This window comes from Sturnus vulgaris, chromosome 4 (genome assembly GCF_052056855.1).
Source record: "Sturnus vulgaris isolate bStuVul1 chromosome 4, bStuVul1.hap1, whole genome shotgun sequence".
Lineage (NCBI taxonomy): Eukaryota > Metazoa > Chordata > Aves > Passeriformes > Sturnidae > Sturnus > Sturnus vulgaris.
The window spans coordinates 64,409,099-64,426,068 of record NC_142246.1 but is presented as its reverse complement, the minus strand read 5'-3'; the positions used below and the strand labels follow the sequence as shown (position 1 = coordinate 64,426,068).

The 16,970-nt window shown below is 41.8% G+C and overlaps 1 protein-coding gene across 1 annotated transcript in view; it reads right to left on the bottom strand.

Moving 5' to 3' along the window:
• Nucleotides 1-481: 481 nt before the first annotated feature.
• The window catches only part of RNF150 (ring finger protein 150), a 105,852-nt gene continuing 89,363 nt past the window's right edge, over nucleotides 482-16,970 (bottom strand). Inside the window, exon 7 of the mRNA XM_014878972.2 lies at nucleotides 482-7,557. Within this exon, the coding sequence (XP_014734458.2) occupies nucleotides 7,439-7,557 (119 nt within the window). The 3' untranslated portion in view covers nucleotides 482-7,438. The remainder of the gene's footprint in view (nucleotides 7,558-16,970) is intronic.

Sequence of the window (16,970 nt, the reverse complement as noted above, 5' to 3'; positions counted from 1 at the left end):
CAGGATTTTTAGTGTGCCTCAAACGTCTTGCAAGCAGCATACCTGTGCTGGACGACACAACAACCCTACGGCTCTCGTCCTCCCCCTGCTCCCAGGGATGCACAGTGATGTCTGAGAAGGCAAGGGAAGAGCAGCTGGATGGCTCCTCACAACAATGGTGCAATTCCCACCGAGGCATGGCACAGCAGTCATCTTTTACAGCTGTTTTAAATCAGTGTCTGGGCTGAGGCTGCAGCTCTCCCTTGAGGCAGCAGAAGCATTTACCTCTCCCACTGCTGCTGCTTTCTGTTCAGAGGCAACTGAAGGGCAGAGGGGACCAGAGCAGTGAGGAGATGGAGATGTGTCACAAAGACCAGGCTGTCACTTGGGTCCCTTCCCACTGTACCTTCTGGCTCCTAGGAATGCCAAAGTTTGCAGTGGCTGAGTTCAGGAAGAAACAAACCAGGAAATTCCAGGTTTACACAGGCTGTTAGAAAATACATACAACACAATAATCAGATTTGTTTTATTAAAAAACTTGCAATAAAATTCCTTGGAATTCACCATCTTAACTTGGAGAGTTGCAATATTTTACTAGTACGTAATAACACAGTCTCACATATTTACATTATAATCCTCTATATAACAAAAATAGCCATGTTGGACTACTGAATAATGCTTCCAAGTATTAGCCTCAACATTTCGGTATTGCCCCCAGCTGAGTCACTGTCTATGCTCTTTAGCATTTACAGTATCTAACAAAGCAAAAAGGACACAAAATAATAAAAAGTATGTGTCTCATGATTTCAGGCAAATCCCTTTAAGTTCTCCGACTCCCATATTTTTCAAGAGAGATAAAGTGCATTGGAGAGGAAGATGTATACGTTATAAAATGTCAGCAAAGAGTTAAAAGTTTATTTGCAAGACTGTACAGAAGGGAAAAAAGGCAAAAAAAAAAAAAGAAATTCTTCACAAACTGCTATACTGCACAGTTTTGGCAGCACGTCACAGGTAGCAGGGAAAGGGAGGGAAATGAAAAAGCCAACTACAAGAAAAAGGATGGCCCATGCAAATGCCACAGTGGGACTTTGCCATGGCCTTTTGGTAGGTGTTTCCCAAAGCAAAGCTGCAGCACAGCCAGAGCCACAGTGCAGCAGTGCAACAGCCCTGCATGCCCCCAGCTCGCTGAGGCTGATGGCTCTGCCAGGCAGGGGCAGAGAGCTGGAGCCTCCCAGTAAATCTGATCCTGCTGTCCAGAGCAGGGCTGATTCCTTTGGAGAATTTCACTGGGACAGACCATTGTCTCTGAACTTAACCAAGTTATTTCGTTAAGCTGTGCACTGATCCATGTGGTATTTATTTCGTTTGGGATTTTTATTCCCTTTATAACACTGGCATTTGCTGGCATGGCTCTGCTGCATGTGAGAAGACAGGGCTGGAAAAAGCTTTGTAGCCATCACTGAAAACCAGGATTGCTGCTCTGTTCAGGAACTGCACACAAATGGGATGCCACTTTTTTTTTTTTTCTTGTTTGCATATAAACTACTCTAAATAGAAATAATTCTCTTCTGGAAATGGATGGAATGTATATTTTGACAAGTACAAAACTGCTTTAAATGTTCACTAAATACAAGGAACATCTTGGTATAAAAATAACAGACCCTCCCACCCACTGTCCCCTCTTTACATATCTAATTATAAAATGGTACAGTCATTTCAGGTTCCTAACATGAAACAAGTATTGAGGATGGCATTACATACATATACAAAACATTTAGATATTTGACATCTGAAATAACTGTATACATTCAGAGCAAACAAGCATTTTGATCTGGCCATTGTGTTTAATGCTACTCAGGACTGAAGAATCCAGAAATAAACAAGAAAAGGAAAACACTATTACTCCTTTTTTTTTCCCCTCTCATTTCTTTTTCCATTCACTACAGGAAGAAGTAACTTCCACCAATTCACAATTAAAATACTTGAGAGAGACAAGATTAATTTCAGATGGAAAAATAATCCTTTGGCTTTTCATTCAAAACCCACATCTTTCATTTCTTTATTTCTCCCTTTGAAATACAGCTCCTTCTTAGAAGGGGGTTTCCTTGAAAAAGAAATGGGCAGATAAAGGGGCCCAGTGGGGTAGGCAGAGGGGCAGCCCTCAGTCCCACCCCACAGCTGCCATCTGCTTCACAAACAAATCCTCCCTGAACAGTCCATCTGGCATTCCTCATTCTCTGAAAGCACCAATTAGTTCAGGTAACAGCTTGGTAAAACAAAAGCAGTGCTTATTTTGGATCAATTTCCCCTATTTAAGAAGAACAACTCCAGCCTCGTTTTCCCTCAGCCCTAAACCACACCACATTGTGTTTCCTGCTAGTGCTATCCCAAGTATTTGGGATTCACTGCCATCCCAAATACTGCCTGCCCCAAATACACCCGCACGTTTTTGCATCTACAAAACAAATGAGTCCACATGGGCTCAGTGTTCACCAACAAAGCTCCAGTCCCAGGGCCAGCAGAAGCCATGAAGGAGCTTGGCTGTCCCAAACCCGCTGAAAACCCATGGCCTGCTTTTCACCAAGCCCTAGAGCTGACCTTGGGCCAGCTCCTTCCCTTCTCCAACCTGCTCCAAGAGATGCTGGCAGCACAGAACACAGCAGAGGAAGCAGCATTGTGCAGATTTGATCCCATGATCTCTTCCCCCTGCAACAAAGGCTCACCCTTGGAAAAATGCTTGTGAGACGGGCTGGGAAGGAACAGGCTGGATTCCTCTGCCATTTTAGTCCTGCAAAATGGATGTACCCCGACATTAATGCGCTTCTTGTAATGACTTCCCTGGGATTTGATCCTGGCGTCATTAGTGACATCCAAGGGACCACTTATCATATGTGGTTTCAATAATTTATATTTCCAAATTGCCCCTATAAAGCCTTTTTCTTTAGTGCTAAAATCTCTCTCAAATAAAAGGCCTAGAAGTAACAACTACTTCTGATTTCACAATAGTACAGTTTCCATACTGACATCAGTGCACTTTCATATGCATAAACGTCAATTTAATTCTATAGAGTGCTTAAAGAATGAACTGCAGTGCTATGATAGTCCTGATCCTGGTTTTGAGGCTCTAAAGCAGTCAGAAAATAAAAAACCCCAAACCCTCAGTAAGTGCCAGATCTGTATCCCCAGCAGAGCAGGTGAGCTGTGGGGAGGGGATGTACACCTGGTGCCTTGCACATCTGCATGCACACATCAGGTCATTTGTGAGAGCAAAATTCTGCCTGTACAACTTTCCATGCACCCTACCTATTGAGCAGACCTTTGGGAAGGCAGCTTAGTGAAACCCAAGAGAATCCAAGCATGCTCTGAGTGCAGTTTCTGTCTCACCACGTTTTATCCTTCGACCCAGCCTGACTGATGATGAGCCTCACTAAGGCAAATGCTTCTCTCACCTATCTCTTACTCATGGAAAGGAAAAGTGCTTCAGAGAACAAGACAGGAATTGCTGGGAGAGGCACAGGACCAACTTAATGACAAGAGTGCCTTTTCCTGGGAGCCACACAATCCCCTGGCCACTGTCCCTGTGCAGGAGATGTCCCCCCTGCCCAGTCACGGCACCAGCCTGCAGAATTGCATCTGTGAACACTTGCTTGTCAGAGGGCTCCAGAGGATTTTGTTCTTTCCTGGCTGCATGCTAAAGGCTGCTCTCCCTTCTGAACATCCAGTACTGCATCCCCAGCAGCTTGAACCCCACCCACTCAGTGCCCAAACTCAGCAGGCAGCAGTACCAGGGTGTACATGGGCACGCAGATGTGCAGAATTAAGGCTTTCATACATGCTACAAACACACATCGGGGGGGTCTTAACATTTATAAAGCACCTCAAATTCCCAAGGCAGTTCACTGTTATATATAAAAGGAATATTGTCAGTCAGGTCAAGCTTTAGGAAAACATTTCCTTTTGATACAGGGGCTTAATTATGCACAAAGGAGACCTGCCAAAAATAATGCGATTTTGGTGCAAGTCCAAAATTATTCATAAGTGTGTTTTTGAAGGACGGAATAAAACATTTACTTAAGTGCTTTCCTAAGTTCAGGCTTCAGTGATGTGTAACCTGGCTTTGCCTTCATCCTCACTTAACAGTGCTCAGAGCTGCAGAACACATGAGGACAGGGGTGCAACAACATCTTCCCTGAGTGAACCTGCAGGCAGAACTGGGAAAACAAAAGCAGAAAGGCTCCTGGCCCAGATTTGCTAGGATGCCTCTTCCAAAAGGCATAGCACTAATTGTCAAAATCACTCACCCAGCCTGGCACTCTGCCTCTGCCAGTGGCCACCTATGGACCTTGAGGGACCAGATCTAATATGGGATATTTAGGAAAAGTGTGTGCACAGCATGGGACCTGGACAAAGTTCCTCATTATCTCTCAGGACCCGAATTACCAAATCTGTGATGCCTTTTTGAGCACAGCTCCCTTCAATGATTTTGCTGGGCAAAGGACCCAGCTCAGTATCAGCTGGGAGTTTCCCTTCCTGCCTCACTTTTCCACAGACTTTGCTTGTTCTGCTGTCTCGTGGGTGGTTCTGCTATAGCAACAGCTAACTGGTCAATCCATCCATCCATTGAGATCAACTTAATCCAGTTCATGAAATAAAATGAAGACTTTGTGATAGCTCCTCTCAAACCCAAGCAGTTTGATCAGGAGTTCTCTTCCTGTGCCTTGCACATCTGCATGCACACATCAGGTTTTTGTGAGTGCAAAATTCTGCCTGCATAACTTTCTCTGCCTGTGTGCTGAGCTGCAGTGTGCATATGAGAAAGGATCACTGACAACTTGGACATCGTGTTTGTGATGTTCCTGTGACATGCAGCACCCGGGCTCCAGTGCTGGAGAAAAAATTGTACCAGAGTGTGTGGACTTTGTATAAGGAGCCCTGACTGTACATAACCAGCCTCACTCCTTCCCCTGTGGTTGTTTGGAAGCAATTTCATTCCTGGGTCAAAATTGAATGAAAGCACCACTTAAATCCCATTTCAGCATTATTTACAGAGCTTAAGTGGAGCTGATGCAGTACCTTGTGCAAACTCTCCTGTCTAGGGGTCAATTTCAACATTGATGTGTCAGGCCTTTCCTATAGCAGCAAGGAATAGAGAAGACATAAAAGAACAAGGAAAACGAGATTACAGAACCACAAATATTGTCAAGACTGACCTAGTGTACCCTCTGGAACAGTCTGTAACTTTCTTTTTTAACCAAGATTTCCAGCTGCCTCTGTCTCTTAAATTGAAAAAAGATTTTCATTCCAACAGCTTCTAAAGATGCAACAGCACATTTTCATAGAGTCACAGAATGGCTTGGGTTGGAAGGGACCTTAAAGATCAGCTAGTTCCAAACCCTCTGCCATGGCCAGGGACATCTTTCCCCAGACCAGGCTGCTCAGAGCTCCATCCAACCTGGCCTTGAGCACTTTCGGGGATGGGGCATCCACAGCTTCTCTGGGCAACCTCTTCCAGTGCCTCATCACCCTCGCAGTAATAATTTATTTCTAATATCTAATATTTCTAATATCTGCCCTCTTTCAGTTTAAAACCTTTACCTCAGCATTACCCTGCAATTTAGGGACTAAGAATATAAAATTAAACTAAATGTTTAATTAGTTCTAAATGGACAAAAGAGCACGGAGAATATTTTTTCCTTCTTTCTGTACTAAAGAAGCAAGTCAGACAAAATTTTAGGGACAGTTCTAAACACACTTGCTCCTGAATAAAATCTGACAAACACAAATTTTGGATGGAAGCTAGTTTTCACATTTAACAAGTAAATCCACAAGGACATTAAATGCAGTGAGCCCCAAGAGTTGTATTTTGAGATGCTGCCATGACCCTGCCAAGTCAAAATATTTGACCTCTGCATGAAATTTCAATGTAAGATGAATTGTTGATTCTGTGGACTGACTCAGGAGGCAGTAATGTGATTGAAATCATCTGACTCTCAGCAGAAACTATGTACTCTTGTGTAACAGTAAGCTTCTTCACAGTTGAGTATTTTGACTGAAAAACCAAATCATACACTGAACAATTAACAATGAGCTCTTACCTGGAAAGCAGAGCTCAGGATGAAATAAATTATTATGTCAGGTCATTATTATTTAGTTGTTTTGATTTATGTTAGTTCTTTTGTACTCAAATTCCCTCAGCAAATTCCCTCCCCAATATATTTTGGTATATGTACCTGTACACAAATAGCAAAAATTCTGTTATGCTTCTGACAACATTGAGAGGGACTCTGGAGGGCAACAAATCGCCTGAACTCTTGTTAGACAACAAGCAGACAAAAGCTGCTGTCAAAATGAAAGAAATGAAGCACACTAAAGGAAAAGACCCAAAGCTAACCAGGAATTAAACATTTCAAATGACTGCCTCTTGCTCCTTTAGCAATTTCTGACACTGATAGCAGCATCTCCAGACCCTTTCTAGGAATACAGTCACCCACTGAATGCAGAACTGTTAATAAGCAGCCCCTGGAAACCTCTCAGATGCTCCTTTAGCCCACTGATCTGGTTTTGGTCTGTAAAATGAAGAAAAGAAATGATGTTATGCTAGATCTTTTTTTCCAACTACTGAATTGTCACTTGAAGGAAGGACACTAATGCACCGACACCTGTGAATAGCATAAAATACAGGACAGGTCTACACGGACAGAGTGATGCTTTAAATTTTCTTTCTCTCCTTCACTCTGTACAATACTTGTCTAGAACAGAGCTCTAAGTAAAAGACAAACTAATGGCGTTTTAACCCAAATTTCTGCTAATTCAGAGCTCTCTTACAAATAAAAGCCTTCAGAATATACCATTTCCAAGCCTTCCACTTAATGAAAGCAGGTGTTACATTAATGCAGAGTGCTGGTGCATCATCCTTCAGAAGCCAGCCACGTGTAATTCATGCAGAAACAACACGGCAATGATAAATCCTGCTCAGGTCATGAAGTGACCAGTGAACAGGAATTCAGATTTCTGGACCGAACTCTTGAAAAAGCTGGGGTCAGTCAATAAAAACAGAGTGTCCATTCATAGCAAACTATAAACCAACAAACAAATAAAATAAATGTATGCCTTTTCAAAAAACCCAACAAAAGTTTGATTGAACAGGTGTAGAAAACACTCAAGCTGTCATTTCAGTTGCATGTTTCTGAGCCCCTGGAGAATTCCATGACTGCTCTCAAGCACGTGGGTGAACTGGAAGTGTCCATCTCCCACGGGAGCCAAACGAAGGGTGTAGATGATGAAACCACATCCAGGCAGGCACAACAGCTGCTATTGCTTCTCATGGCCATCCCAGGATGGAGTGTGCAGGAGTGACAGTGCTCTGGAGGCATGTGCATGACTGGTCCAAATCCTAGAAAGCTGGCTCTGTCCCTACCTGTGACCCTCCCCTGCAGTTTTGTGTTGGAGCTCTGGTTTTTCAAGATTTCACCTCTTCGCAGTCTTGATCAGTGGAAAGCTCCACGTCAGACAGTCCAACCTCCATGGCCATAATCAATGAAATATCTGAATCACTGCTGACTGCTGGCTCCTGTTCATCTGTGAGGGTAGAACAGACAGGAAAAGGTCACGTCTTTCTGTTAATACATTACTGATTTTTAGTTCTGCAGGTGGAACCCGGAGGTCTCTCCACCACTGAGGTTGTGATTAGATTACAAACGTTGCTCTTATTCAATATCTGTCTAAAGCACTTCAAAAAATATCCAAAAATTCAAGTAATTCATAGTGAAAAACCATGATGAAAAAGAGCCTGGATGGGTAAGAGTTTCTTCTCTTAATCCTCCTAGGGCTTTTCATCCAGGTCCTTCATGAACTTCCCCCCACCATCTGAGAATTTCCCTCCCTGTCCCCTTTCACTTCCTCAACCTGCCATCATCCTACTCTCCCCACAAAGATGGCAAGTTAATGACAAAGCCACAGCCCTGGTGGAGCAACTCAGTCATCAGGAAAACATTCCTAATAGGAAAAAAAATCTGCCCAAACTCTCAAAAAGTTACAGAATTTCAGAGGACATTTTCAAGAGGGCACTTGTCTAATGTAGGAGCATGGGCATTGGACCAGGACAAAAAAAAAAAAAACAAAACCAGGACTTTGGGCAAGGCTACCTGGTCTCAAGTGGCTTCTCTCATCCTTTTCTAGTCTCTTTAAATTCCCTCTTTCCTCTGATTTGAAGATAGCTTGCAGGTTCTTGATCCATGATCCCAAATACACAGAGTTGTATTGTTGACTTCTGCCAAACTGCAAATCACATCATAGGAAGAGCAACCTGTTTTTGTTTTTGATCCCACAGCACTTACCATGTGTGTATTTAGCAGCAAATAAACTTTGCAGGCAACAAGTTTTAAAGGACTAGAAGCTAATTTTCTTCCAAGAACAATCAGGAGAAGCAAAGCACACCAGGGAGATTTTCAAAGGCACAAAACTCTCTTAGATGGATGAGTCCCTGAGAAAAATTTGATGGTTCATATTTTCAAGTAGTTTAATTACAAAGATGGTATTTATACTGTAACAATACAATGCATTTAAATCTGTGGCAGTTTCCTTTACATATTTTATTTTTCAGACCATAGAAGCAGAGCCTGATGGATGCAAAAATGTCTATAAGTTGAATATCTAAGAATTAATAAGTAAGAAACACGACAGAAGAACTAGGAAAATAATAACTCCTCACAGTTTAATTATTCACTTGAAGCTAAGTGAGCACAATCAGTCACCTCTCAAGAGCAGCATGATTTTAAAACCTTTTATAGGAAAAACCCCCACATGTGTTTACTTGTGCTTGGGATTAGACATCATGTTCTGCAGAGAAAGCTTGAATGGGGTCTGCATTATTCAAACTGAAAGAGTCAGTGTTTCCCTTCACAATTCTTCCCAGTATTCACCCTGGATTATTTTTATACTTTTTTGATCGCAAGATAAATAATTAACACACACAACATCTTTACATTGCTATCTTTTTCTTTGCCCTTTCAATGTGAGATTAGTAAACATTTCAAGGCATTGCTTCTGACTATAAATGTTCCCACCAGAGGTGAGGAAGTATTTTACAAGCTGCATGATACATCCTGCAGACTTCAGTGGTCATCAGCCACGTCGAACCTTCAGGTGAGCTGCTAGATCCTAGAGTACATCAGAGCATCATCCTGAGCCACAATAATGTGCTTTCAGACCACTGGATTATTTATCATTCCTCCATAATTAATAGGATTGTTAAGAACAATGAAAATTATGCTTAAGAGCAAGTTTATATTTGCAAGAAGGAGCTCCTGAGGCTTAGCCATGCTGAACAGCCACTTGGAGCACTCTTGAGAGCCAAGGTGTTTTCCATCTGAACTGTGCAGAAGAAAAGGACTGGCTGAACAGTGACAGCCAGATGCATGCTGAAGAGGCAGGCAGAGCTGCCAACACCAAATGTCAGAGCATCCAATGAGCAGTGTTTAATAGTGCTGAAATGTTATTTCAACAATTGTTGTTTCTTCCAGGGTTGCACAGCAGAAAAAAATCTCAACTGGGTTCAAGACAGGCAGATAGAACAGGACCAAATTTGCAGCTGATGGAGGTACAGCAGCACACACTCTCCAAAACCAGCAAACTCAAGTTTTGCTTTACAAATCCTGTACAGTTATTAAAATTCTTGAATCTTAATCTTTGCAAAGAGTGGGCTTTGTAGTTTGTCTTCTTTGGAACTGAAGGGCAGGTTGGCAGGAACAAGGAATGATCCTAAAAACACCCATGCTTATGCTCTGGCATAGCTTTTCCAGCACTGTGGTGGTGCCTAGAAACAGAAGCACTCCACATTCCTTGCTTGCTACCAGTTCAAAATCCTAAAGCTACAGCGTCAGCAGAGTGGGGACAACAACTTGGACATCACCATTCTTATACTTCCCTTTCAGGGAAGCACTGACACTTCCTTGGAAGCTGTAGGCAACATAAGGAAATGTATGCATCCCTCAGCATTACCTGCTGGCTCCTGTGAGCAGGAGTCCTGCTACTGACCCCAACACACCCAGGATGAAACCCTGGGAGGCTGCACAAGTTACAGCAGACAAGGGCCAGCTGTAGGTAACTCTGGCTGCAAGCTCTGCAGACTGCCTCACTGTGGCTCCCCCACACAACACAGACTGTGCTGCTTTGTTTTATTGGGGTTTTTTTTTGTTTTTTTTTTTTTTTTTTTGGCTGGCTGCTCAATAACACAAGCCAGCACAGTTACTGTTATTTATTAAAGGTAAGCAAACCTCAACTACACTGCAAGTGCCAGGAGCTTAGCCTGCGTTTTGCACCCCTGCCTTTCAGATCCTATTTACAGTGACAAAGCTTATACAAGCACACAGCTTCTACAGAGGATGCCAGACTCACTGTTAGCAACCTTTATGATCCTTTTGCAAGGTTTTTATAATTTGCTTTTTTTTATTATTTGTTTTTCTTAAAGCCTTAAAGTCAGACGAGGACCTTAACTTTCAGCGAAGATCTCAGCTTTCACTTAAAAATAAATGAAGCTTAAGAGGCAAGAAGGAAACAAAGTGTTTTAAAAATTAAATCTCTATTTTCTAGACAGATTTTATGTTGGAATACCTCGTTGTGATTTTAGACACTTGAAATTGGCAACCCTGTCTGACCATACACACTATAATACTTCCACTGTGTTTTACAGCACTTCTTGCCACGGGCTAAAAGCCTTTTGCTTAATGAAGCAAAAAGCACATCCCAAGCTGCTTTCCAGCCAGAGTGTTAGTGCCTACAGCAGGGAACTGTAGACCTCCCTGCCACATTCCTCTCATGTCAGTGAAACATAATACACCACAGCATGCTGCCTGTCCAGACAGACTTTTTCCACTCACTTGTATTTCCTGACACACATTGGTTTGGGAGGTAAAAGTAACCAAACTCCTCCTCTAGCCAATATTATTTTAAATCAATTACACTAGCATGGCAAGAATATCACCATGCAGATTTGGAAGTGGCCTACACAAAGGTGGTACAGCCCTTACTTATTGATATGTGCATCAAGGGATGCTTAATTTGAATATTACTGTAATCAAACAAAGATGAAAATAGCTAATTACTCCGGTGCTTTGAAAAGAGTAAGATTGCACACTAGTGATAGTTGTTATCTACTGCTGCTGCTATTTGTAACCATTGGTGTGAGTCTGTAGCTGTTGTACACTAATAAATATTCCAAAAGAAAGAGGTCACACTACGGGTTTCTAAGAATTCGATACTGCTTGCAAGAGGCTTAGGAGGGAGCTAAGCATTGAACAGTGAGAGAAAAGTGCATTTACCAACCCATTCCTCTGCCAAGCACACAGGCAGGGGCACCAGCTGAGATATACCTGCAATGACCTGCTCAAGGGTGAGAAACAAGCTGACCAAACTCTGCTGGACTTTGCACTCCTGCTCACCACTGTGCTCCTCCTGAGGAGGTCACATCCCATAATGTCCTTTTTGATGTCCCTAGGACACGGACAGTGCCATGGGGCTCTCCCAAAATTGCTCTGGCTTGCCTCAGAGGCTGAGATTTCCCCCCAGCTCATCAAGCTGTAAAAGCCCATAAACTGGGCTCAAATGTCAATAAGCAATTTGCACCCAGGAAATCAGCAGAAAAATGAGACCACACTAAAATGTTAACAACAAAATCTTCTTGGCATTAAATATATATAGGTTTTATCTAAGATGGCACTTTTTTCCTTCTCTGGACCTTTGGGTAGCTCTCTGCTATTACACCCATTTGAGAAGAAGCAGAGAAGTACTACCACTCATTCCACATCCTCACCGAGGTGAAAAACACCTTATTTCAGAACTCTTCCGTTTGTGAAAATGGATTTAAACAAAACCATGAAATCCCTGGTGTTAGCTGTGCTCCCAGATGTAGACAAGTATCTAAAGTGCATGCATTGCCATGAACCTTATTCCAGTCTAGGGCTCACCTCTAAGAGAACATTCAGATGTGTCTAGAAGGATTTTGCTTCATCAGAAAGCAGAAATGTGACCATCTCCTAGAACTGTGAGGACCTGATCAGAAAATATATCCAGAGTCACTAGAGGCATTGATATGGGATCTTTATCAAAACACATTCTGCTCAGCTTGAAGCCACAGAAGAATGCCAATGCAAGCAGTGCCATTCAGATTTTGTTTCCAGTATAAGAACAACCAGGACACAATTCTTGACACTTGATTTATGAGACAGACATATCTAGAGTCCTCTATTTTTCTTTGTCTGCCTAAGAATGCACTTTAACATGACAGAGTTTATTGGTACCTCCTACTGTGGCCTTGCCATTGCATCACTTTGCTGTTAATAGTCTAAGAGGAAGAGCATCTTATGAAATTATTACCTCAAATGGCAACTCATCTCCCAACAATACCAATTCAATTCATCACTTAGAACCCTTCTTTTAAAAATGTTACTGTTAAAGTTATTCTCAAGTTAATCATCTCATACCTCTCCTTGGATCATTTTACAAGTCTCAAATTCCTTCCATATCATCTTCAGAATTTTAACACTTCAGAACTGGCCATAACTGCACTAACAGAACATAAAATAAAATACATGTAAAAAAAAAGGCCTATAAAATCTCTAATACAAAAGAAACAGTGGGGATATGTTTGAGGAGAAAGGGTTATAAAACTCCTTGTTATTAATGCAGTCCTTCTGTACACAGAGGCTAATAAAACGGATGAAGAAGTTTGGCTGGCCATGCTGAGAACAGAGCACAGGGGAAATATTTTATTGCAGTTCCCTAGAATCAAAGGGAGATTTATCTGAGCAGCAAGGGGAACAAGTACTTGAGAGTGGTAACTGCTTTTGGAAGGAAAGGTTAGAGTATTTTTTTGTAAACAACAAACCAGAGCTCTTTGAATGTACTAATGGCAACAGAGATTCTTCCAAGACGAAAAGCAGATGATGTCTGAAACATTTTGCAAAGAATAACACCAGGACACAGGGAAATAACCACATGCCATGATCTGGCAACATTAATTCAAAAGGCCACTTCAAAAATGTATTTATCTGCACCAAACCCCTAAGTGGTTGAGAGATGTGATAGATGGGTCTGGATGATGTAAAACAATGGAGGCTCTCCCAAAGTAAACTTGGCTTTTTTTCCTTACTACTGAATAAAAGAGCAACAACATTTCTTCCCTTAATCTTTTTCTAGGATATGTGATTTGGGAGAATATACATCCTGTATATTAATGAAAAATAGCCAAACACATTGTTCCTTGTCTTTAAAGATCCTGCAGTATGAAGAGCTAACATCATCATCTGGAAATCACCTAGTATCTCAAGCCAAACATCAAAAGGGAGAATTTATTAGTAATATAACTAATTTTCTGAAGACTAAATTTGGAGGATGTTGTACTTAAACAATAAACTTTAACACCAGTTACCTGAGAAGTCATTTTGTGCTTTGGCAAATCAATAAACAAATTTTCAGAGCGAGTGCAGAAAGTATCAGCATCCAAATGTTTTCTCCAAAAGAAAGAAAGAAAGAAAAAAATCTGTCCAAATAAGAATATATAACACAGGGAGCAGACAGTAAACACATTTGCAGAAAGTTGAGCAAAAAAAGGGCAGAACACACACCAGATATTATTGTATGAAAGCAGTTGGGCCCAGCTGGCTGGAAAAACAAAACTTTTTTCCCATTGTATATATGTGTATATCTATCTTTAATGAGCATATACTAAATCCTTGGGATTCTACCCAGGAATCAGAACACTCAGCCTTTGAAACTCACAGCACATATTAACATTATTTCAGTAGTCAACACTTTGGAGATCAGTCTCCTGTCTGTGAGAGACTGGTTGACATTTTGGGAACTTTTGATCAGCTGTCTTAGTGGGGAGCTGTCAACCCTCCCTGTGATACAGCAAACATGCCTCTGCCAGGTATGACACAAGAAAATCTAATATTTTTGCTTTCAGTATCATTTCCTCTTTATTCTTACCATTATGGGTCATGCTCATTATGTTCCTGCCCCTGGGACCAGCAAGGAAACTCCTTCTCCCAGGAGAAGGGGAATGATTAAAAAACACCGAAGCACACACAGGGCTGCAAGTACATGACAGTTTCGATTTTCAAGTACCTTAGCTGCCTTTGGTAATATATTACTGCATTCAGCACCTGCAAGCTGTCCCTGCAGTAACCATGCTGTCATACACCTAAAACAACAGGTGTGGGATGGGGACTATTTACTTGGTTTTCTCAGCAGCTGCTGAATGACCAGCCCTCCTTGGTGTTACTGTAAAGCAATGGGCATGAAATGATAAAGTTTCAGAAAAAAGATGCTTTGTCACCTTAATGGTGTGTAAGGGATCCTGCAAGGATTATCCCAGTAGCCAAGGTGAAACATGTGGAGGGACAAACACCCTTTGAGCAGTGAGCAAACACCTTTACTCACATTGCCAGCCATTCAGAAGAGTGTACACTTAATTTCTAGTGCTCCCTGTTCAGATACACTGATGGTAGGTACTCATATTTGATCCTCCCTCATACATACAAAGGACAGCTCTGACCTTTACTGACCACTGACAACACTTCAGATGAGGTACTACCGACTTCTGGAGCTTTCAAAAATGTCTCATTTAAACTAATAAACCTCAAATACTTCACACTATTCTCAGATTTCTCTTCTCTGGAGCCTTACATGATGATGTTTCAAACCAACAGCAGGAAAAAGGGCAGACAAGTGTAGAGACCAGGCTGCAGAACAGCTTCAGTGTAACACTAACACAGGGAGCTAAAAACGTGTGTTATTACTCTGTGCTTAGAGTGGAAGCTGTGAGAGACCTGCTCAGGAAGGGATGTCCTGGGCAGCTGTGCCCACTCTCCACAGCTCTACTGGCTGCAGGACACGATCCCTTTCAGATTTGCTAGCAATTAGCATCATTCACTGCACCAGCTCCCCAGCTACTTCACTCATCTCTGTGCCAGTGCAGAACTGCAGATGGGTGGCAGCTCAAAGCCATAATTCCCACTTTTCAAAAGAGCCCTTCACGAAACACCCAACCACAGAGATTTAGTACTTTTCCAACATCCTACAGTGACAGATGAGTTCAGCTGCTGACTCTCCCTTCTCTTAAACATCACAAGCCCATAAAACCTTGCAGCACATTTTATATTCCCATGTAATTATGCAGCTTTTGAGCAGCTTTATCCCAGATCTGATCTTCCCTGCAGCCTACTCAGTAGTTTCACTATTAATGATACATCTACAGCTGTGGCCAGTTCTCTGACTGAGAAGCAAATCTGATCAAGACCCCCCCAACAGCAAAATGTGAACATTTACACCTAAAAGTTTGCAACTTCTCACTGTTTGGATAGTCTGTGCACTGGGAAGGTCTTTGTGTGCCACTAGGTCTGTGGGTCAGCCTTTTGCAGAGGGTACAAATTACTCAGACTGCTGCTGGCATTTATGGATTGGCAGGTAGGAGATGACACTGTCAGCTGGTAGGATCTATAAACCTCACATAACAGAGGAACAGAGTGCTAGCAGGAAAAGTAAAGTAGATTTCTGCAGTCTGAAACAGCCCATAGTTTCCATCAGGAACATCTCTACAAGGACTTCCTGAAAACTTTAGCAAAACTGCCCAATTTAATTGGTCCACGTATAGTTGTTTTTATGAGAAACACATCTCTTTCCATTAGCTTAGAAACAGTAAAAAACCCAAGCTCAGAGGTTGCAGCAAAACCTTTCCTTTTGGAAAAGTAAACCTTTTAATGTCCTTTGCATCTTCTTTAGGCTGCTTTCACAGTTTACTTAGAGGATTAAGCAATATTTTTTACCAAATCAAAAGCATTCCACAGGAAAGAAAAATGACATTTAAACTCCATCGCTAGCACATGAAATGAGGATTAAAATAGGACTAGGAGGTGCACAGAACCACTGTTTGTTAGGAACAGAAATGTCCAAAACGTTGCTTGTGTCTTGTGGTAGGGCTAATGCACCAGATAAAATTCTAACAAGCTTGCTGGAGTACACTAATGCATTTAATGCACTCCCAGAGAACACATGGGTACAGAACAACAATCAAGAAAAGCTCTCATAACCGAAGAGGTCAGCTGTTTATCTTGTATGTTCATTCTGGAAAATTTAAATCAGTTGATGCCAATCTCCTTTTAACTGGAACATTCCTTAGACAACCCTGCTATAGCTCAACATTTTTTTCCCATTAAAAATAAATCTGACGTGCCAGGCCTGGCTTGCTACACTCAAATATTGTCTGAAAAAAATTTATGAAAAATAGCTCTATGCAAAGAAGAAAAAAAAATAAAACCAGCCTTTACAACAACTGAAACCAAATAGACAATTTCAATTTAAAGAGTCAAAATTAATTTAATGTGAGTTTCCTCCTGATCTTGTGTCTCCTTCCTGCCTGCCTCCCTTTCTGTCCAAAATGAGCCTGTATTAAAAAGAACATAGCTCAGGTTTTCTTGACTTGAGGTCTGAAACTAAGAGTTTGTCTCTCCAGCCTAAAGCAAGAGTGCACACACGTTCCCTCCTCATTTACCTACCTCCTTTTGCTTCCTTGCTCAGGGTTCACACAAGTAACATGACCAAAAAGTGACTTCCATTTACTGGATTGCAAAATGCTGAGTGTGACAAAACCCAGTGAGGGGCAACCAGGACAATAAGGAGCAAAACCAACACTGAAGAGAGAACTCAGTCTCACCTAGAGGCCACTAAAACTGGCTAAAGGGCAGCTGAGGATAATTTCTCACTTGCAAAGTGCCCTTGGAGCCTTGGCTCTGGCTGCTAGGAAATCCTGCAGGGAATTCAACAGAAAAAAATGGCTTTAGGCTATATAAATCCAGGGCCATTTCGCATTTCCTTTCAAAGAAGCCTCCAGTCACAGTATAGTTTCAACTGAAAAACTTCTGGCATCAGAAAATCCCCTCCAAAGCCCAGCTTTTATCAGGGATGCTTGCTGAAAAGCTCATGGGAACATGACA